At 55.9% G+C, this 21,414-nt stretch overlaps 7 protein-coding genes across 7 annotated transcripts; 3 read left to right on the forward strand and 4 right to left on the reverse strand.

The window, feature by feature from the left end:
* The first annotated feature begins 67 nt into the window (after positions 1-67).
* K489DRAFT_383699 (MFS general substrate transporter) lies at positions 68-2,138 on the forward strand. Its single transcript, XM_033605678.1, has one exon. The coding sequence runs from the start codon at positions 287-289 to the stop codon at positions 1,946-1,948; it is 1,662 nt and encodes a 553-aa protein (XP_033456517.1). The 5' UTR covers positions 68-286; the 3' UTR covers positions 1,949-2,138.
* Positions 1,939-4,198, reverse strand: K489DRAFT_383700 (uncharacterized protein). The gene has a single exon (XM_033605679.1). The coding sequence runs from the start codon at positions 3,785-3,787 to the stop codon at positions 2,111-2,113; it is 1,677 nt and encodes a 558-aa protein (XP_033456518.1). The 5' UTR covers positions 3,788-4,198; the 3' UTR covers positions 1,939-2,110.
* A 336-nt stretch (positions 4,199-4,534) lies between these two features.
* On the forward strand, positions 4,535-8,755 carry K489DRAFT_362926 (linoleate diol synthase). Its single transcript, XM_033602674.1, has 3 exons — positions 4,535-5,872; positions 5,933-6,499; positions 6,554-8,755. The coding sequence occupies exons 1-3, from the start codon at positions 4,995-4,997 to the stop codon at positions 8,436-8,438; spliced, it is 3,330 nt and encodes a 1,109-aa protein (XP_033456519.1). The 5' UTR covers positions 4,535-4,994; the 3' UTR covers positions 8,439-8,755.
* On the reverse strand, positions 8,639-11,263 carry K489DRAFT_383702 (MFS general substrate transporter). The gene is made up of 3 exons (XM_033605680.1): positions 10,578-11,263; positions 10,218-10,333; positions 8,639-10,158 (listed from the first exon to the last, which is right to left on the reverse strand). The coding sequence occupies exons 1-3, from the start codon at positions 10,904-10,906 to the stop codon at positions 8,948-8,950; spliced, it is 1,656 nt and encodes a 551-aa protein (XP_033456520.1). The 5' UTR covers positions 10,907-11,263; the 3' UTR covers positions 8,639-8,947.
* Positions 11,264-12,247: 984 nt separating this feature from the next.
* On the reverse strand, positions 12,248-13,726 carry K489DRAFT_303457 (HCP-like protein; the record flags this gene model as incomplete). Its single annotated transcript, XM_033600479.1, has 2 exons — positions 12,248-12,408; positions 12,490-13,726. Coding segments are annotated over 2 exons (1,398 nt in total), but the record flags the coding sequence as incomplete, so codon positions are not given.
* Positions 13,727-16,255: 2,529 nt separating this feature from the next.
* K489DRAFT_67465 (uncharacterized protein) lies at positions 16,256-17,102 on the reverse strand. Its single transcript, XM_033608827.1, has one exon. It carries the CDS (start codon positions 16,836-16,838, stop codon positions 16,371-16,373), a length of 468 nt encoding a protein of 155 aa, XP_033456522.1. The 5' UTR covers positions 16,839-17,102; the 3' UTR covers positions 16,256-16,370.
* On the forward strand, positions 16,674-17,787 carry K489DRAFT_383704 (uncharacterized protein). Its single transcript, XM_033605681.1, has one exon. The coding sequence runs from the start codon at positions 17,155-17,157 to the stop codon at positions 17,584-17,586; it is 432 nt and encodes a 143-aa protein (XP_033456523.1). The 5' UTR covers positions 16,674-17,154; the 3' UTR covers positions 17,587-17,787.
* Positions 17,788-21,414: the final 3,627 nt, after the last annotated feature.

Consider the following 21,414-nt stretch of genomic DNA (forward strand, 5'->3'; position numbering starts at 1 on the left):
AGACTTTGCTATGAGTTTACGCTAGTCCTGCGATTCCTATCGCAGGCGCCGCTGTACCCGCCATATTCGACAACGCGTCGAGTGTTAAGCGAAAGCGAATGACCGTGATATTCGACTCCCAAGGCAGAACGCTCGATTGGCTTGGTAACGAAGCCGACTCGTGACGATCAATTGCGATCCTGAAAGCTAGCTGTGGCCAATTGGCTCAAAGGGAAGAAGATGATTCGACCTGCGTCATGGCTGATCGAACATAAACTACTTCTTGCTCTCGGCGACAACGGCCGATATGCTTATATTACAACCTTTCGCACAGCGATCGTTGTCAAATTCATACAGATCACGAAGTCCTCGCTCTACTATCATTTCGATTAACGTAATTGAGTCTCATAAAAGCTTGACTTCGTACTTCTGGATCATGAGTCACCAAGATCCCACCACACAAGCCTCTCTTGACGCGAATGGTCATCTCAAATTCAGTTCCGACGATCCAGAGAATCCCAAGAACTACTCATTCAGCCGGAAATGCTTTATCACCGGCATTTCCATCTTACTCGTGATGAATGCCACCTTTGCTTCATCGGCGCCATCGGGGTCTTTTCAAGGAGTAAGTGACGATTTTGGTGTCTCTCTCGAAGCCGCAGGTCTCGTTACCACACTCTTCCTGCTGGGATACTGTGCCGGTCCACTGCTCTGGGCGCCTCTGTCCGAGTTCTACGGCAGACGGTGGATCTTCCACATCTCCTTCGCGCTGTACCTCGCATTAGGCTTCCTATGTGCATTTACGCCCAATTTCGGCGGACTCCTCGTTGGACGATTCTTGACTGGCACCGCCGCGAGTGCGGCGCTGACGAACTCCCCTGGCGTTCTCTCTGATGTCTGGGGCGATGTCGCTCGTGGCAACGCCATGATCCTCTTCTCGACGATGACCTTCGTCGGACCAGCGTTAGGACCGGTGGTCAGCGGATTCCTTCAGCTCAAGGAGACTTGGCGCTGGACCTTTTACGTTCTCCTGTGGCTGGCCGGCGCTACCGAGATCCTGCTTCTGACCCTCCCGGAGACGCTTCCTGCCGTCATATTGACTCATAAGGCTCGACGGCTGCGCAAGAAGCCCGGAAACGACCACGTCATTTCACCCGCAGAAGCTTCAGATCGAACTCTCAAGGGTATCTTTGCTGTCGCTTTGACTCGGCCCTGGAAGTTGCTCGTAGATCCGATCAGTCTGCTCGTCGCGATCTACTACGCAGTGGTATACACGTTGCTGTACATGCTCTTCAGCATATACCCCATCGTCTTTCAGCAACGACGCGGATGGAACGCCGGCGTTGGCGAGCTCCCTCTAATCGGCACCATTATCGGCGCCTGTCTCGGCGGTATCGCCCTCTTTCTAGACAGTTTCCGCGGCTCAAAGAGAAACAAAGACCACAGCAAACCCGTACCTGAAGACCGTCTACCCGCGGGCATGGTCGGCGGCGTCATGTTCGCCGCGTCAATCTTCTGGTTCGCCTGGACCGCCGAGTACAACTCAATCCACTGGATCGTGCCTACCATTGCGGGAGTCTTCCTAGCAATGTCAATCTTGCTCATCTTTGTCGTCTTCATCAATTACATCATCGACTCGTACCTGATGTATGCGGCTTCCGCCGTCGCTGCAAATACCGTGCTCCGCTCGGCATCTGCAGCCGCGTCTCCGCTGTTTACAAATTACATGTTCGACTCCCTTGGCATCGGTGGTGCCGGATCACTCATCGGAGGAGTTGGCTTGCTTCTCATGCCCATCCCGTTCGTGTTCTACAAGTATGGAGCCGGCATCCGTGCTCGATCAAAGTATGCCGTCGCGGATGATGCGAGGCAGGCAGTACCAGATATGGAGAAAGACAACTATTACGACTCGAGCAAAGCGGTCTCTGACGAGGATAAACATGGTAGCGTGGAGAAGAATTCCGCGTAAGGCATTGCAAGCAATATATTGCCATGCTGAAAGTGTGAACACATGAATGAAGTATAATCTGCGTCGTGCAAGTGGAATAACGTCCTGCCTATGCAAGAGTTACTCCACCGCTGTCTAACAAACATTCTAATCTTATCCCCTAATTGCCCGAACCCTCATTCGTTATACCACTATATTCCAGTTCGCCCGCTTATCCACTCTCGCATTGATCTTGTATCCCAGGGTATCCATTCGCTGCTGCACAGTCCAGTGCATATTCGGTGCCTCGTCTTGCACAGGTCGGTATCGTCCCAAATTCATCGCCACCTTTTTCACCCACGTATCCGAGTCCGGAGGCTGGACACGCACCTTGATCGGCCAGAATTCCAGAATCCACCACGTCTTAGCCATGATCAGCTGGTCGTGGATGGTCGAGATGCAGTCGAAGTAGTCTTCGACCTGCTCGGGTACCCAGTCAGCGTGCAGCGCGTTGTGGTAGGCGTCTTCGTAAAGCTTGACGTCGTGCAGGCCCAGCGGGTCGGTCTCGTTGACGGGAGCGAGGACGGTTGCTCGGCGAGATATGGGTGCGATGCTGCCAGCGTCGTACTTCTCCATGATGCTCGGTGGCGGGCCAACCTTGGGGCGGGTGAGAGGGGTGTAGACTGGCCAAAGAGTGTGAACGTCGAGACCTTCGGAGGCGAGGTTGTGGGTTTTGAAAATGATACCGGTGTTGCATTCGAAGCACTGTCGGATCATCCATCGGAGGGGGGTCTGTGAGAGCTTGTGGCGGACTTCGTTCTTGGCGGCTCCGCCTCCGACGTCCGCATGCTGGCCGACGAACCAGACTTCGAGCACATCAGTCTCGTTGGGGAACTCGTCCGTCGGCTGCCGACCACGAAGAGGAAAGGGAGTGCTGTCGGTGGTACCGATCTGGTCAGATACGGACACACGGCGCGACAAGCTGCCGTTTGTGGGACTGTGGAAGCCACTGCGGCTCGAAAGAGTGCTTTGCCTTCGAACGAGTCCACCGGCATCCTCGTGCACTTCAGCGACGGTCTCCCAATGAGCCTTTGCGTCAGTCGTCGTCTTCCGCTGAAATCGGCAAGCCTTGAACTTTGCTCGACGCTCGTCCAGAGCAAGCGCATGTCGGAAGTATCTGGCTTTGTTGTGGGGCGTACTGCTCAGAGGAAGCTTTCGTGGAAAAAATCCGACACTAGCCACACTGTCGAACACACCAACGAAGTGCACAGAGACGTCCATGCAAAAGGTGCGCTTGAACTCAAGGCTCATGTTCCATCCCTCGGGAGTGTCGTTCTTGTAGAAACTGTACGCGAATTCCACTTGGGACACATTGTGCGCGGGAAGTAGTCCGACCTTGTGTATCATGCCTGCCAAACATCTCGCAGTGTATGCGCCACGCGAGAAGCCAAAGAGGCAGATCCGGTCGTTCTCTTTGAAGGTCTGCATGAGGAACCTGTATGCATCTCGAATGTGGACACCCAGACCGCTACCGACAGCCATGTCGAGTCCAGCGCTGAAACCTTTCGAGAGACCCTTTCCATTGTACGTGCCAATACCGGATTGGTAGTAAACAACCTGGTCCGGGCTCGCTTTCTTCAAGCATTGCATCAAATGGATGATATTGCTGTTGTCGGAATCAAGCTTGTCGCCAGTGCCGTCCAAGAGCACGATGATGGTCCGGCCCACGAGCGGTGGTGCCTTGCCATCCTTCAATGCTCGAATGTTGCGCGGCACACGAGGCGGCTTATCAGTACCTTTCGGTGAAGATATCTGCTGACCCGGCCGCGCAGGGGATGGCGGCGCATTCAGCGGGTATGAAGACCGTCTGGAGATACTCATGGTGAAATGCCCACCGCGTGATCGCTAACAGTCACCACGGGATAGCCAGAACATTAAGAGCAGGGTAGCTGGCCTACAAATAAATCGAACTCCAAGCGAAACCTCGGCGATGATCCAATTCCCACATACCGTCATGATGCAGCATGGCTCAATAACAGTTGCATGCTTAGCTCGTGGCTGGTACGAGGCGAAGATCAACCGCTAGACCTGCCAACCACGGCAAGGAATCGAGCATTGAAGGTCCGCTCGATGCGGTAAGAGATCAACGATGCCCAGGACAACGCGTGTTGTGCAGATCTATGCTCGCGAAGAATTTAGCCGACCGCTCAGCGCCTGAGGACGACCTGCATGCAATCTCCACTGAGGTGCAGCAGGATGCGAAGCCATGAAGTCAACAGTATGCAATATGCAAGTAGAACAACGACGAGGATTGGAAGAAGTTGCATGCATTTTCGGTACTAAAATAGAGGCACGTTTAAGCTATCCTCATAGCGTGAAGTGGTGTAATCGCTGTAGGCGAGGTGTAGACTGATTTAAGTGGGGAGGGAGGACCGTTCCGTGGCTTAGCGGGGGATCTCATTGGTGGTCTCCACTCCAAACGAAGCCAGATCGGGATAATGCACGGCCCGAACATTACACGAGATGTCGACAAAAGCTCAACACTCTTGTTCGGCACTGTTGAACCGTGGTTCCGTTAAAGCCGTGAACGAACAATTGTTATACTGTACAGTATACTTATACTCGACCAGCGAATGAGGTTTCTCCACGAATCATGTACTACTGCATGCTGGAACATGCACGAGTGAGCTGTGGGCGTGCTCGTGCAGATATTGTCCTGGCGCCCAGCACGATGGCGTCTTTCCCAATGTGGTGATGGTCATCGAACATCCCAATACTTTTTCGAAAGCACATGCGACACCAGTGGGCTTGAGCTGTCCCATGGCATGCAAGCTAATGTGCCATGCAACGGATGCCGCAAGCGAGTGCCCCCATCCACTGATCGCGTTATCATCCAATGGCTGTACGAGCGTAGGTCAAGCTCTGATGATAGCGATGATGCAGCGTGCAGAGATCGGCATGCGAAGTTGCTCGTATTGGAATGTGAAGCTCGAGGAATGCTATTTTGCCTCGATATTGTCTTGACCCAGCTTGATCTCCAGCTTTCATTTCTCTTCCTTGCTACCTCCTCGATTACAGGATTTTCATCATGGCTGGCGGCTCTTTGAAATCCATTATTGGCAGCATCAGGCGAAAGCCGAGCACTGCTCCAGACCGTCGATCTGATGCTGAAGCTTCAGCAAAGGTCGAAAAGACCGGAGTGGTCCATGATATCCTCCACGGAGGTCTCAAGAACGCAAAATTCTTAGCAGAGGCTCTGCCTGCGCTCGCGTCAGGAGCTCCTCTCGACGACAAAGAGCTCCTTCTTGAAAATGGTGTTGCCATGCTACAGAAGCTCCCTCCCAACAGTGGACTGTCCTCTATGGTCTCAGATGGTTTCATCAAGATGCTGTACGGCGATCTGCCTCATCCTTCGACCACGATAGCAGGTCCCACAGCTGTCTACCGCAGACATGACGGTGGAGGCAACAACCCTTGGTTGCCAGAAATGGGCAAGGCTGGATCTCCATACAGCAGGAATGTTCCTCCGCTCAAGGCGAAAGGACCAAATTTGCCAGACCCAGAGCTCGTCTACGAGCAGCTTCTCAGACGACCCGACAATGAATTCCGAAAGCACCCCTCCGGCTTGAACCGACTTTTCTTCTCTTTCGCAACAATTGTCATTCACGAGTGTTTCCAAACCAACCGACAGAACCAATGGATCAACGAGACCTCGCACTACGTCGACCTCAGTACTCTGTACGGTAACACCGAGAAGGAGCAAGTTCGCGTCCGTACCTACAACAATGGTACCATTTACCCTGACTCGATCGCTTCCGAGCGTATCTTGCTCATGCCTCCTGGTGTGGTCGCATTGGCGGTACTACTTTCGAGAAATCACAATGCAATTGTCGCGAACCTCCTGTCCATCAACGAGAAGGGCAAGTACAAGGACTGGGACAGCTTAGATGAGGAAGGCAAGAAATGGTAAGCGTGCATCTCTCACATCTATGACCTTGCACGACTGGCTAACAATGGTACCTTCAGGCAAGACAACGATCTCTTCCAATTGGGACGCAACATCAACGTAGGATTCTTCGCCACCGTTGTTCTCAAGGACTACGTCGCTGCCATTCTCAACACCCCTCGCGCTGACTCCGTTTGGTCATTGGACCTCGGAAAGGAGATCAAGAGCGGTGGTACACGTGTGGAGAGAGGCACCGGAAACGTTGTCTCGGTCGAGTTTGCCGTTCTTTACCACTGGCACGCCGCGTTGAGCCATGCCGACGCCGAATGGATGGAGGAGCTGCTCCGAGAGAACCTGCCCGAGCTGGGATCCATCCACGACATGACACCCGCCTTGTTCAAGAAGGTTTTGATGCAAGAGGGCCACAAGCTCATGAAGACCCAACCTCGCGAATGGACGTTTGGTGGACTCAAGCGTGACGAGAATGGACGCTTCGATGATGTCCAACTTGCTGAGTTGATCAAGGACTGTATCGAAGAGCCCGCTCACGCCTTCGGTGCGCACGGTACTCCTGCCAGCTTGAAGGTTGTGGACATCATGGGACAACTCCAAGCACGTGAGATCTTCAATGTCTGCACGTTGAACGAGTAAGTCTCGTCCAGGCTGCGAGTGATTGTGGAATTCGCTAACACATTTGACAGATTCCGTTCGTACTTGAACTTGAAGCCCTACGACTCGTTCGAAGCCTGGTGTGAGGACAAGGACACTGCTCGCGCCGCCGAGCTTCTCTACAGCCACATCGACAACTTGGAATTGTACCCAGGATTGATGGCCGAGTGCACCAAGCCTCCGGTCGCTGGTAGTGGTGTCTGCCCTGGTCAGACTACCGGTCGTGGTATCCTCGACGATGCCGTGGCTCTCGTCCGCGGTGACCGTTTCCTTAGCTACGACTTCAATAGCAACACCCTCACCAACTGGGGTGCATCTAAGCTCGCCGACATTCCCGGCGGTGCATACGGTGGTATGCTCCCCAAGCTGATCTTCGGCGGTCTGCCCACCAACTTCACCGGTACCTCGGCATATGCTCTGCTTCCCTTCTACACGCCTGAAGCTGTGTCGGAGATCCTCAAGGGCAACAAGGTTGTCAACAAGTATGACCTGAGACGTCCGGCTCTTGAGAACCAGCCCGCTGTTGTGTACACCTTTGATGCCTGCAAGAAGGTTCTCCTCGACCGCGACAACTTCCGCACTCTCACCAACGAGCCGAGACACGTGGCTCCGCTTTTCTTCGACGAAGGATTCGAAGCCTCGGTGCGATCCTACATCGCCGCAGAGACCGCCGAGTCCATTCGGACTTGCTCCCTCAAGTACGGCGGTACCCGTCGCTCGATCGATGTCGTCCGCGATGTCACCAACATCGTCCCCGTCACGTGGCTCGCACGCCGTCTGGCGCTCCCCATCAAGTCGGTCAAGACACCCCGAGGTCTTTTGACCCTGCCCGAGCTGTTCGAGGCATACACTGCCATCTTCGAATACCAGTCCTTCAACATCTTGCCGATCAACGAGTGGGGCCTCCGCGAGGGTTACGAGAAGGGCGCGCCAATCCTCAAGCAGATCATCGAAGCCCACCTCAGCACCCAGCAGGGCATCAAGGAGAAGTTCGTCGACTGGGTGGAGAAGGGCACCGCCTATGAAGTCCACGCCGAAGCCGACAAGCTCTACCACGCCCTCAACGCGACCAAGCGCAGCCCGACCGAGCTGTCCGACGACCTCATCCGCCTGACCGCCCCCATGGCCGGCGTCCTCACCCAACAGGCCTCACTGCTGGTCGACCTCTTCCTCAGCGAGGGCTACGAGTCATACAAGGCCCGCATCGTCGCGCTCGCCCAGCGCCCCGACTCCGACGCCGCCGCCACCGCCGAGCTCGAGAACTTCGTCTACGAGGGCATGCGGCACGCCGGGGTCGTGCCGGCGCTGCCCCGCGTGGCCTCCCAGGACACCGTCATCCCGGACGGCGCGCGCGGCGACATCGCGATCAAAGCCAACCAGACCGTGCTCGTGGCGACCGCGGTCGCCGCCATGGACGCCAGCGCCTTCCCGGACCCGGAGAAGATCACCGTGGGCGGCGGCGGGGCGGCGCTGGCGGGGACGGCCGCCAAGGCCAACTACGACCTCATCGTGGGCCCGCACCTCACGCCCGTGCTGGCGCCCGCGATCGCCGCCATGCTCAAGGAGATCTTCAAGCTGCCCAACGTCCGCCGCGCGGCGGGCCGGCGCGGCCACTTCACCACCGTGGACAACGAGGTCGCGGGGCTCAAGACCCGGAAGTACCTGGACGGCAGCGCGCGGGAGTCGGTCTTCCCGACCTCGCTGCTGCTCGAGTACGACGAGGGCGCCGTGTCCGCCCCCGCTGCTGCCAACGGTGTCGCCGCCAACGGTGTCGTGACCAATGGCCACGCGGCGACGAATGGAACCACGAATGGAGCTGCTGCTGGACGATATGGTGCTCCCGCCGGCACCGGAACTGTCGACGCAGGCGTCGCGAACGGAACCCAGTTCACCGATGCTCCCGAGCAACAGACATGAGGGGGATTCCGCCGAGGGATAGCGCCTCAACGGCGAGAAAAGCACCGGGACGATTGACGGCTGTGATGATGATGATGGCGATGAGGGCATGAACCGCTTGTGACAAATGTGTTGTCTGTTGGATATTCCCCGTCTTTGTTAGTTTTCGGATACTCCGATTTGTTGATTCCCCAATGTGTGAGAGAGAGAAAATGGAAGCCAGAATTTGCATTGCCCTTCATCCTCATGCTTTTCGATCCGTGGACAGAAAGCCAACGACCCGCCCTCGTGGCTCGTTCGGACATCAGTGCCATTGAAACCAGGGCACATAAAAGAGGAAATTAAAAAATCCATCTCATCTACAGACACGTTTTGTGTGGAAGAGCAATCGACTCGACTGTCCAAAACTGTTTACGCGAAAACAAAAGATGAGACCCTTCTATATTTCAAGAACTGGGGGAAACCCCCCACCCTATAGAATACATGCACATGGAGAGAGAAAGAAAAGGCCAACGACACCAACCCCCCAATCATTTGACCGCGAATTTGCTCCTCGCCCTCAGACTGGGCCCCTTCCAGTAGAGGACGAACATGCCGACGATGCCGAGGACGCTGACGGCGGCGAGGATGGAGCAGCCCCAGACGACGCCGAGCTTCATGTAGAAGGGCAGGCCGAGGTGGACGGCGGCGGCGGCGAGGACGCTGCGGCAGGCGTCGTTGGCGGCGAAGAGGCTGGCGGCGTAGGCCGGGTAGCTCTGCAGCATGTACATGGAGAGGCACTGCAGGATGACGAAGACGGCGGCCGAGTACAGGGCGATGCCGGACATGCCGACCAGCCAGTGCAGCCGGCCGTCGCTGGCGTGGGCGAAGACCAGGATGCCGACGGGGATGAGGCAGACGGCGACCAGGGCGGGCTTGAGCCGGTCCTCCTGCACCGAGGTCCCCCGGGCGGCGGCCGGGTTGGCGACGTAGTAGACGTAGGAGAAGTAGGCGGCGGCGCCGGCGGCGCAGCCGAACATGATGCAGGTGCAGGCGACGGCGACCTGGGTGAGGTTGAAGCCGTATTTGGTCATGTAGGTGATGGGCAGGGCGTCGAAGAAGGTGTAGTAGGTGGCGTAGCAGAAGCTGGTGTAGATGTTGACGAAGTTGACGGACGGGTCCAGGAGGCTGATCTCGAGCGGTTTGATCAGCGAGTCTTTGAGCGTGGCCCAGACGCTGTCGCCGCGGGAGGAGGAGGGGGATTGGCCCGCGTGGCGCTGGGCTTGTTCGAGGTGGTGGCCGTCGGGGCCGCCGCCGATGCGGGCGTAGGCGCCCTGGCGATAGAGGATTTTGGGAAGGTAGGTCTCGGGGAGGACCAGGAGGACGACACAGGCGAGGACGGATCCGTAAGCGATGAACCACATGGGGAACTGCCATCCGTAGACCTCGGTGGCTTTGGCGGCCAAGGCGGGGCCCAGGGCGGGACCGGCGTAGGCGAAAGCGATCCAGATTCCAAGGGCGTAGGGCAATTCCTGCTCGGTGAAGATGTCATGCATGGACGCACCTCCGTTGGCGAGACAAGGCGAGCCGAAGAAGCCTTGTAGGAAGCGCAGAACGAGGAATCCAAAAAGACCCTTGAGGGCCATCGTCGCGGTCAAGAAAGAGATGGCGACAAACGCGAGGATGGTAAAGATGTAAACCGGGTTCCGCCCGATCCAGCGGACTTCTGATAGAGGCGCCCAGAGTAGAGGGCCAAGGCCATCTGCGGAATAATCAACATTTCATTTCCAACACGCGGATCGGGATAGGGTCGATACTTACAACTCAACACGTAAAGTGACAGTCCCATGAGAGCGTGTTCCTGGCCGACATGATACAAGACCATGACTCCCGGGACGGAGACCATGAAGATCGACGATCCGGAATAAAACACCGATCTGGGAGGAGGGGAAAAAAGTAACCAAGTCAGCAATCTTTGACTCTCAAGGGTCTGGCCAGCCGACGCGATTCCCTCGTTCTGTTCCCCTTCTATTCTCGAATCTCCCAAAGATAAAGCCCTGCCCTGCGCGATCCAAACCTTAGAGCTCCAAACACGAACCCCAACCCCAACCCGACCCAGAAAGAAGAGAAGCAATTGAGAAGAAGGGGAAAAGAAAAGGGAGAAGAAAAATCAGGACTCACGTATAAAAAGCGATCGAGACCGCGACCCACAGTTTCTTCCAGCGGGGCCAATTCTGCGGGTCCAAGCCGGGGCCGATGGGATCCAGCATTTCCAGCCTCGAAAGCGGAAGATCCTCATCGTCGTCGTCGTCGACGATCTCACCGTCGTGGAGGAGCGAGGCGAGGGAGGACGCATCGTCGTCGTCGATGACATCGCCTTTGTTGGCGCGGGGACGTTTGCCCACGGTGAGATGATGCTCGTCGTCGTCGTCGTGGCCGACGTCGCTGTAGGAGCCGCTGAGGCCGCCGCCGCCGCCGCTGACGCTGCCTTCGAGGTCGAGTTTGCTCATGGCTTGCTTTCAGGGGAGTTGTGATCGCTGGGGCGAGGAGGTCCGGAGGTGGAGTCGAGGGGGAGGTCGGGCGGGATCAGGGAAGGTCTCCAGGGTGGGAGGGATGGGCGGACAGGATGGGTGTAGGATGGGCGTTTGGTGGTCTTCCTCTCGCGCACGCGACACGCGCATGTGGACCTGCGAATTCCGCCGTTCTCACCAGAGCTTGATTTCCAGTCCGGATGGGTTTCTCTTGCACCGGCAGCAGGGAGGGATTCCACCAGTGGTTGTTTACAAGAAAAGGTGTAGTGAATGGGATAGGAAAAGATACCGTTTTGACTGCTGATCCAATGGGTATTCTTTCTCCTCTCCTGTCCCGAGGTGTGTGGAGAAGTTCGCCAGTGACGGACAGTTCCCGCTGGACGGGGTACATGAGCGGGCCGGCGAGACATGGCGGAAGAGACTTCTCCCGATCGGGGACTAGGGCCAGAATTCGGTGGTGATTAGGGCAAAGGGGACCCCTGTTTTTGGTTTGCCCTTCTTTTTTTCCCACGTGGAGAAGAGAACCCCAGCCCTAGAGGGGACTCGTTATTATTTTAGGGACCTTTCTATCTGCTTGAGAGTAGTGATAATAATCGATATGAGGTATTACGTGAAGTTCAACGAAACAAGATAGGATGGAGAGAGGGTAGTTGCTTCGATTGATAAGCTATAGTATAGTAATCTCTAAGCCGGGTCGGAATATTACGAGAGCCTCGTCTAATGTACTTTCCACCTTTCATGAAATGACATCGAGCGACGGCCATCGCAAAGGATAGAATCCACATTATTTTTTGAATAAATAAAAAAGAAGACAACATGAGGTTTCCGCTTTTCGGGACGATTCTCTTCCTTCTCGAGAAGACAGGCAGATAGGCAGATAGGCAGGTATCTCGTTCGTTCGAAAATGGGCCCGCGAGCCTGTGGCCGGGGGGGAGAAAACCCCCAAAAAGGAGGGGGAAAAGAAAATCGAGGGAAAAAATCCGGGACCGAAAGAGAAAGAAAAAAAAGCGACGGATGCCTCCTCCTCCTCCTCTCGCCTCCCAGAACATGGACCCCGAAATCGAGCCTCGCACATGGACCTCCCAGACCGAACCCCGATCCCGTTCCCAATCCTCTTTCATCAACCGAGGCCGATCGACCGACCGCGGCCGCTCAGAAGATGCCCATGAATTTCTTCTTCGCGCCGTTCGCGCCGTTCGCATTCGCGTTCCCGTTCGAGGCCAGATCCTTGGACTTCGGGGGGGCCTTGGACATTTTCTTCCCGTCCGGGGGTGCTCCTGGCGCGGCTCCCGCAGCAGCAGTAGCACCGTCGATGTCACCTCCGGCGGCGGCGGCGCGGATGACCTCGAGGCGCTGGCGGGCGTTCTCGTAGCCGGCGTCGGCGGCGCGCACGTACCAGACGTTGGCCTCGAGCGGGTCGCGGCGGCAGCCGATGCCCATCTCGGTGAAGTAGCCGAGGGCGTATTGGGCTTTGACGTGGCCTGGAAGGGAGAGGGAAAGAATGGGTCAGTGTTGTACGGAGAGAAAGAAAAAAAAAGAGAGAGAGAGAGAGAGAGACTCACCGGCTTGGGCGGCCTGCTTGGCCCATTCGTACGCCTCGGCCTCGTTCTTCTCCAGCACGGGCTCGGCGCCGACCATGTACCAGGCGCAGAGGGCCATCATGCCCTCGACGTGGCCGCGCGAGGCGGCCTCGTTGTAGAAGTGCACGCTGAGGGCGGCGTCCTTGGGGCACTCGAGCTCGCCGAGCTCGTAGGCGCGGCCCATGACGAAGGCGGCCTCCGGGTGGCCCAGCTCGGCGGACTGGGTGAAGAGCTTGGCGGCGTAGACGTGGTCGCGGAAGATGTCGCGGTCGTCGCCCCGCACGTGCAGCAGGCCGAGCTCGTAGGGCCCCGCGTTGTACTGCCGGTCGGCCGACTCCTGGGCGCGCTTCAGCCACTTGACGCCGTCCTTGTAGTGCGCCGACGAGCCGCGGTCGACCAGGCCGAGGTCGCCGCGGATCGAGGCCAGGCCGAGCCGGGTGGCGGCGCCCGGGTGGTTCTTGGACGCGGCGGTCTTGTAGAACTGCACGGCCTTCTGGGGCGAGCGGGCGGTGCCCCAGCCGAACTCGTAGCAGAGCGCGGCGCGGTAGCTGGCCTCGGCGTGGCCGTGGCGGGAGGCGGAGGCGAAGAGGGGGAAGGCGCGGTCGTAGTCGGGCTTGCCCTTGTTGAAGAGGCCCGAGAAGTAGCCGTCGGCGAGGTAGTACGACGCGAAGGGGTAGGTGCGGTCCGAGAGGCGCTGGAGGATGTGCTTGGCCTCGGTCTGGAGCTCCGCGGCGTCGATGCCGTCCTCGGGCTGCGCGTCGACGGCGGTGTTGATCATGAAGACGGCGAACTCGTACTGGATGGCGGGGTCGGCGGTCTTCTTCACGTTCATGCGGTACATGTCCAGGGTCTTCTTCGTGGCGAGCAGGCTGGCCCCGCGGCCGACGTGGCTCTGCAGGGAGGCGTTGTTGAGGGGCGGCCCCGGGGCGACCTGCTGATCGTACGGGATGTTGTTCAGGAGGTCCAAGTAGCTCGCCGGCCGGGCGGACGGGGAGCGTCGGTTCCCCGAGAGATCCCGCGCGAACACTTGAGGCGAGCCCGGGTCGGAACCGTTCGCGCTCAGCGGGGAGAGCGTCCGACCCCGGTAATCCGAGGCGAGGGTATGTGCCGAGGAAGGTCGCGAGAGGGTGGTCCGGGGCACGCCCAACTGGTGTGATTGTAGAGGTTGTGATGTGGGATACTGCTGTGGAGGGGACCTTCGAGGATCGCCGCCCCCCGACGAGCTGGACCCGATGGAGTGGTGCGCTGATGACACCCGTGCTGCGGCGACTCGCTTCTTGGGGAGATCGTCAAAGGCGAGATACCGCAACCCCTCGCCGGCCTGCTCCTCCTGTTGATACTCTTCGCCGTTCTCTTCTATGCTCTGCTTGTGGATCCCCGAGGACTGTCGACGGTGGTGGGTGCCATATTCGTCGATGTAACTCGTCGGTCGACTCCGGATGGGGAGGGAGCCGGTGGAGTTGCGGGTATGTGATGACATGGAGTCGGGGGTGTGTGAGGCTCTTGAACTCCTCCACGACTCAGCAGTGTCGGCGCCTATGGAGGTGTGGGCGATGGAGGCCATGTTGGGCTCCCGGATGTCGTGGCGAGGCGGGTTGATGCTGACGGGACTGGCGGGTGTCGCCTGCAGACGGACGTCGAGTTGGGTGGAGATGTTAGGGACCGGTCGCCGGGGAACGTTGTTGTCGTTGCTGTTGTTGTTGGGTGATGACGACGACGACGACGACGACGGTGGCAATGGCGGAGAGGATGATTTCGGGGAAGATGGCGTGACGTGGTTTATCGGAGAGGTAGGTTGTTGTTGAGAGAGGTGGTTGTTGTGGTGGGAGGAGTCGCGGTCAGCGGTCAACGGCCATTCCGGGTCATTCAGCGGTGATCGGCCATCGAGAAGCCGTTGATCATATTGGGCCATGAGTTTGGGGAGGAGATATTATTATTATTATATGACGAGAGTAGGAGGAGGAGGAGGAGGAGGAGGAGGAGGCAGGATCGTTGAGAGAGAGAGAGAGATAGCGAGAGCGGCGACCGCAGACGATGGGCCGATGTATTGGTGAGATGAGGTAGAAGGGAAAGGATTCCTGAGGGCGCCTCTCTCGGCTGAGCTGTTCCGTCGTCCAAAAGTAAAAGATGAGAGTGGGAGGACAGCCGCGATGGTGGTGGTTTAACTGATGGGAAGAGAGGTCGAATGGGTCTGAATCCCGAGGGTTGAAAAGTCCCGGCGAAACGGGCGCTCCAAGCGGTGGTGGTGGTGGTGGTGGTGGTAGAGGCGAAGATTGACGTGATGTGTCTGTTCGTATACTAGATTGGAATAAAAAGTGGTGTACCGTGTGGATGTCTGTATGTCTGTATGCATGGACGTAATGTGATGTGATGTATGCATGTATGTATGTATGTAATGTATGTAACATATGCAGGTGTCGGGTGGAAGGTGGGAGAGAAGGGGAAAAGAAGATCCAACGGGCGGGCAAGCGTGAAAGGTCCGGTGACGGGATCTGGGAGGATGTGCACCGTCCTGGACGGGACTAGACTGGACTGTAGTAACAATAATAATAATAATAATAATAGTAAGCTGGCTGGCTGGCTAGGTATGTACCGTAGTGATGAAATCGAGAATGCGTGCAGATGGAGGAGGGAGCGAGGGAGATGTGTGTGTGTGTGTGTGTGTGTGTATGTCTGTGTGTGTGTCTGTGTCTCTAGCGTGACGATGGTTGTATCTCGGTAGTAGTAGGTGGTGGTGGTGGTGGTGGTGGTGGTGGTAAAAGCGGTAATAAGGAGTGGTGAATGGCAAGTGGTAGTAATAAACGGTAGAGTAGAGTAGAGTAGAGTAGTAGTGGTAGTAATAGTGGTGGTGGTGTGATCAGTGAGGACGATGATGATGATGATGATGCACCGAATGGACTGATTGACTGACTGAACTGACTTACTGACTGGATCGAGGGAATGACATACAGCAGTAATAAACTTCCCAGCAGATTTATTATTATTTTTTTACCAGAGGGCCATGTCTAGCTCACCTAGTGAGGGGGGGTCTTCGCCGGGCAATTACAGGACATTTATTATGGACCACCTAGTAGTAGTGGGAGTGCTACGGTATAGCTCCTACATGCTAAACAATGTCCGAACGGCCCCGGATGGCGGACTGACTGCATTGCTCTGGGAGGGAGGGAGGGAGGCGAAGGTATAGGAAGTGATTGACGATCGCGACCGCGTGTTTCTCCCATGATGAACACATCCAGCCAGCCAGACAGACAGACAGACAGACAGACAGGATCGTGGACAGACAGCGACCGTTGAAACATGCCAGGCACACATGCCCAGGTAGGTGCTCTCACTCAGCACAGGGCTCTCTGCCGCACGACAACAACGTGGTCGATGTACGTACACACTGGCCTATATACTACTCGGTATCCCTGAACACCCACACCAATACCACCACCACCACCTGTACCTGTACCTGTGCATATACCTGTGCCTGTACCGATCCCACGGCAGGGCAGGGCATCTCATCATCTGTCTCGGGCTGTATCAATCAATCAATCAATCAATCAATCAATCAATCAGTCAATTCAATGACATATGTACACGCCGACCAAAGCCCCTCCACCGCCTCTCATCACTCACCCGGAGCATAGCACGATGAGCCGGATGGGGATACGACACCCATGATGTTGTTATTAATAAGTACGAGAGCTACCCTGGAACGACGCGATCGGTGGATGTGGGAGTAATAAACCTCCGACGTGCATTTGGCATCTACACTATTTGTATGTATCTTCTTTCCCGTGATTCCTCATGGCTTCGACATCATCATCGTTCATCGTCGTCCATCATCCATCGTCCATCATCCATTATCATGCAGGGCTTCACGATGGTGGTGAGACAAGAGAACATTTATTATTAGAAAGGGTGGTGGTGGTCGTATAGTAGTAGTAGTAGGAGGAGGAGGAGGAGGAGGAGGAGGCGGTGGGTGTGGTGGTGCGAGGGATTTGCCGGGCTGCCCGGGGCTGGCCTGCCACCCAATGCGACAGTGCTTCACAAGCGAATCCTTGGAAGTCTTGGGCGGCGGCGGCGGCAGCGGCGGCGGGCGGGCATGGGCGGAAAAGAGGAAGAAGAAAAAAATAAAAATAAAGGGAAATGCGATGCGAAGTGCAAGACGATGTAACAGCATCTACTACGACTACTACTACTACTACTACTACTACGACCACCACCACCACCACCACCACTCTCACCACCACAGCTGATGATGAGTAAGTACCTAGGAGATAAAATACAGCATCATCACCATCACCGTTATCGTCACTACCATCACCGTCATCATCATGATTCATCCCACATCTACATATCTACTCTACCCCGCCATCCGGTAGGAAAGAAGGGAAGGAGGGAATAGGCCACTTCCCGAAACGAACATTGCCAAAGAGAAAGAAAGAAAAAAAAGAAAGACAGAAGCAAAGAAAGGGAAAAAGAAAGAAAGTAAGGATATTCGCGATGGGGAGGAAAAGATCATTATTCCTATATCCATATCTTCACCCTTTGGGTTTTATTGTCACGGAAACAAAACCCTATATCCTCCCGTCGTTGCTGCTGTTATTATCATAATTGATGATTGGTCGTTATCATTGTTATTTTCATTGTCCTTACCACATGTCCGTCCACCCGAAACCGTCTCTCCTCCTCCTCCTCCTCCTCCTCCTCCTCCTCTTCCGTCGTCGTCGTCATCTGGAAGAGAGACAGAGAGACCCACGACGGATATTTTATCCGAAGAAGGAGAAGGAGGACGAGGCGGGGATTTTCCGAGACGCACACATCTCGTGTCGTCCGAGAGACACACCCTTGAAAACGAAAAACAGAGGAAGATGGGATCGGCGCAGGGGCTGGGGGGTTGTTGTGAGATGTGGCAGATGTGGCGGGATTCTTGGTCGTCTCTGGGACATGCTGTTTCTGTCTCATGTCTCTCGCTCTCTATCTATGTCTCTCTCTCTCTCTGTGTGTGTGTGTGTGTTGCGACGACGGGGTGTCGCGTCCGAGACCATGCCCATCCCAATCTCATGGACGAACCACGTCGCCTCTCTCTAGGAACCATTCGCTTTTCGACTTTCCTTCTTCGTCGTTCATCCTATCCGTCCGGCCGCGGTGTGGGACAGGAAACGTCGCCGGGAACCTGTTTTTCCTCTTCTATCTTTCTGTCATTCTTGGGGGAGGGGGGTTCTTCGGAGATGCACCTCCGCCGTGTCTCCCTCCTCTTCCTCTCCCTGAGAGATCCGTCAGACGGAGCTGGATGCGGTGGTGGCCTCGAGAACACCTTGCACAAACACAGGTGGATGACGGTCGGGAGATCATCCCGCCGTTCTGCGATCCGCTTGTCCCGCCCTACGGATTGGGTGCGGGAGACATGCACGCACGCATGCAGATGGGGTGTGTCGTATACATTGTTTCTAAGAATAAAATTGACACGCGGAAAAACGGATGCATAGGTGAGGTAGGTGCCGGGCTGGCCACACACGCTACAGGTCTCTCCTCACACACACACCCGCTTTTTCCTTTTCCCATCGCGATCGGTCGAGTCGGAGGAATACGAGGGCCCTGGCGACAACCCTAATGCGCATCGTGAGATCCGCGAATCTGGGAATCCCACCTTACGGGGCTGCGAGGCTACGCGATGGTCTCCCGTCGTCGAGGATAGAAGATGACCTCTCGGAGCAGTGATGAGAGGGCAACGAGTTTGCCTGATGTTTATCATTCTCCCTTGGAGTGGTGCTGGAGGTGGTGATTTTCTTTGTTTTCCTTTCTCCGTTCGCCGATGTGAGACCGTAAGGCTAGGCTAGTTGGCTGGTTGGCTGGCGGGCTGGGAGCTGAGCTGAACTGAGCTGGGTCACACATGTGTGTCTCTCTGTTTATCTCTCTCTCTCCCTCTCCCTCTCCCTCTCCAGCCCAGCCCACCAAGCCCAGCCCAAGCATTCGAGGCGTTCACCATGGAGACGAGGCTGCCAATTTGTTTGTAGCGCGCTACATTATCATCATGCTCATGTGTAGGGTTTAACATCTCTCGGAACATGGTGATTGATTATACGGTATCATCACCGAACTCCCAATCCCTGCTATTATCATTAATATTGTCATCATTAGGCTCCGACCATATGAAAGTGGGAAAAAAATGGCAAGACCGCGGGTAACAGTAGTACAGTAGGGGGGGGATATGTATGCGGAACTTTGCGCGCGTGCGGACTACTCTACCGTATTTCTGGAGGTACCTCACTACCTACCTGTTGTTGCAGTACAGTAGATCCGATACGCATCATGCATGCATGCCACGGCGACTAATGTCGGATGCGATCATACCTCACAGGGGCAAAAAAAAACCATTCTTCGGATGACAATTGATGCGACGCTGAGGCTTTTTGATATGTCCCTCGCCTCGCCTCGCCATGCCATGCTGCATATACGGGACGAGTATAGAATGACCATGGCGATGATCACGGTATTAATAGGAGCATGATGCCGTGTTGGCACATACACCTACATAAGGTGTGTGCAGAATCCGGACGGAACATCAGCGAAAGTGAACGTGGTGAAGTGTAGCGGATAGGGGGTTCTTCCTGTAGTGCGGGTGACTGTACGTATACGATCCATTAAGCGCCACCGAAGAGATTCCGCCCGATCGGTGGAATGCTGCATGGTCTCTGTCGATGAGATGGACTTCTCCCTGTCCCCTAATCATCGGAGTGATTAATCCTTAGGACGGGTGACGAGGAGACCATCACGGGATTCATCCCATCCGTTTCTCAGAGCGGCATGAGCCTCATTCAGCGTCGTCCTCATCCCCCGTTGACGTGCAGTAGTAGCCGCAAAGCAATTAAAAAAGAAAACCAAAGCTGACTGTACTGAAGGGAGGAGGGAAAATGCCATTGTCAAGAGTAGAACCACAATCCTCCTCCTGGTCGAGACGAGGACAGATCGATGACACCCAGGAGAAGAATGAAAGAAAGAAAGAGCCTGGAGGATGGCGTGCACGCCGCTGGACGATTGGCTGGCTGACGGGTTTCGATCTCGGCTGGTGATGAACTGCTACTCGAGTCACTTCTCGTGGTGGCTAGCCCGATCTCATCACGTCTCTCTCACGGTCAGTCAGTCACACCCATCCGTCTTTCCGCCCCGTGTGTCTCGCACGCCCGTTTGAAGGAAGTGTGCCTGGTTTGAACAGTGCAGGATGATTACGGCTAGGGCTCGACAGTCATCGCGTGTGGCCGCGTAGTCGGATCTCACATGTTTTCCTTCGCCATCGTCTTTTTTGTTTTTGGGGGGAAAGTTCTACGTATTCGCCTCATCAGCAGATGGATCGCCATCTCGTGAAGAAAGAGTGTCTTCAACCATTCATTCTCTCCTCTCGCCTCCTCCTCGTCCTCCTCCGCCTCTCTCCCCACCGTTGATGATATATCATTATTGCTGTTATTACTATTATTACTATTATTATTATTATTATTAGTATCATTGTTGTTGTTATACGACCAACACGCACGCCACTCTCCTCCGGCGAAATCCAATACCCTAATCGCAGATTAGTTCACCCGCCAAAAAACCAAAAAACCCGCATCAACTTCCCAGGCGGCCGCAGCCGTGTCCTGTCGCTTCACAGTCTCCATACGCCTCCAGGGCTGGGCATACAGCAACGACTCCCGCAAGGCCCCCTTCTTCCTTCTCATATTATTATTATTATTACACCTGGGCATACTACTACAGCAGTCCACTATTTACCCTTCCGCCCTTTTCCTCGTCCTCCTCCTGGGCCACCCACACGACACCACCACCACCACCACGACCACTAATACTACCACCACCACACCACCACCACCACCACGACCACTAATACTACCACCACCACACCACCACCACCACCACGACCACTAATACTACCACCACCACACCACCACCACCACCACGACCACTAATACTACCACCACCACACCACCACCACCACCACCACTCTCCGCTAGTACCTATACTCGTTCTCTTCTCTCTCTCCCTCTCCCTCTGGCCAGGGTTACAGTCATTGTACCTAGCCGGTAGTGGATTACAGGGTATTTTCTCTGCAGCACAGCAGCCCTGAACTATACTGTACACTGTATACAGTACATCTGCGCGCTTCCAGCTTTACCACATCCCCCGGCGCCCGGGAACCACATTCCCGTGACCCAACAAACAATTCTTCACCATCATCGTCGCCATCCCTCAACTCACCCACGCACTCGCTTCTTCAAACCACGCCGACACTCGTTCACCTCCGCGCAGCGACAGACTTGCTCCTCCTTCGAGCGGATCACACTGTCATATTGCATCTGTATTATTATCACCGCTCGGTGCATCGTCACAGACGGTTCCGCCGCTACCCTCTTCTTCGCTTGGAAGGCCTCCTTTCCAAGCCGACGATCATTGCCGCCACTGCGCTTCCAGTCGGCCCACCGAACGACCACGAGCCACGACTCACGAACGCGCGGCCTCTCACGGTCAGAAGAGGTAGATACCTCGACACCAACAAATCCAATCGCTCTCCCTCCAAGCGCTCCACGCTTGCTAATAGCGATCGACCATCACAATGTCGTCGCGTAATCCTCGATCGGACGTGCCCTCTTCGGGGTCCCGCCGGTACTCTTCGCAACGTCCCACACATCCGAACCAAACAACCAGTCCGCCAGGTAGACCTACCGCGGGTTATCGATCCGACTCGGACACAGAACGTCGTCAACGGAGGAGGAGTAGTGCTGCTGGCGGCCATCGAGAAACCTCCGTCCAACGACCCCAGGCGACCGCGACCCGGCGTACGAGTGGCACGACGAGCGACAAGCCCAAACCCACCGAGCCACAATACCGCGTTCGTCAAGTGCCTTCGCCGGGCAACTCCCTGATGCC

This window comes from Dissoconium aciculare (assembly GCF_010015565.1).
Source record: "Dissoconium aciculare CBS 342.82 unplaced genomic scaffold K489scaffold_13, whole genome shotgun sequence".
Classification (NCBI taxonomy): Eukaryota; Fungi; Ascomycota; class Dothideomycetes; order Mycosphaerellales; family Dissoconiaceae; genus Dissoconium; species Dissoconium aciculare.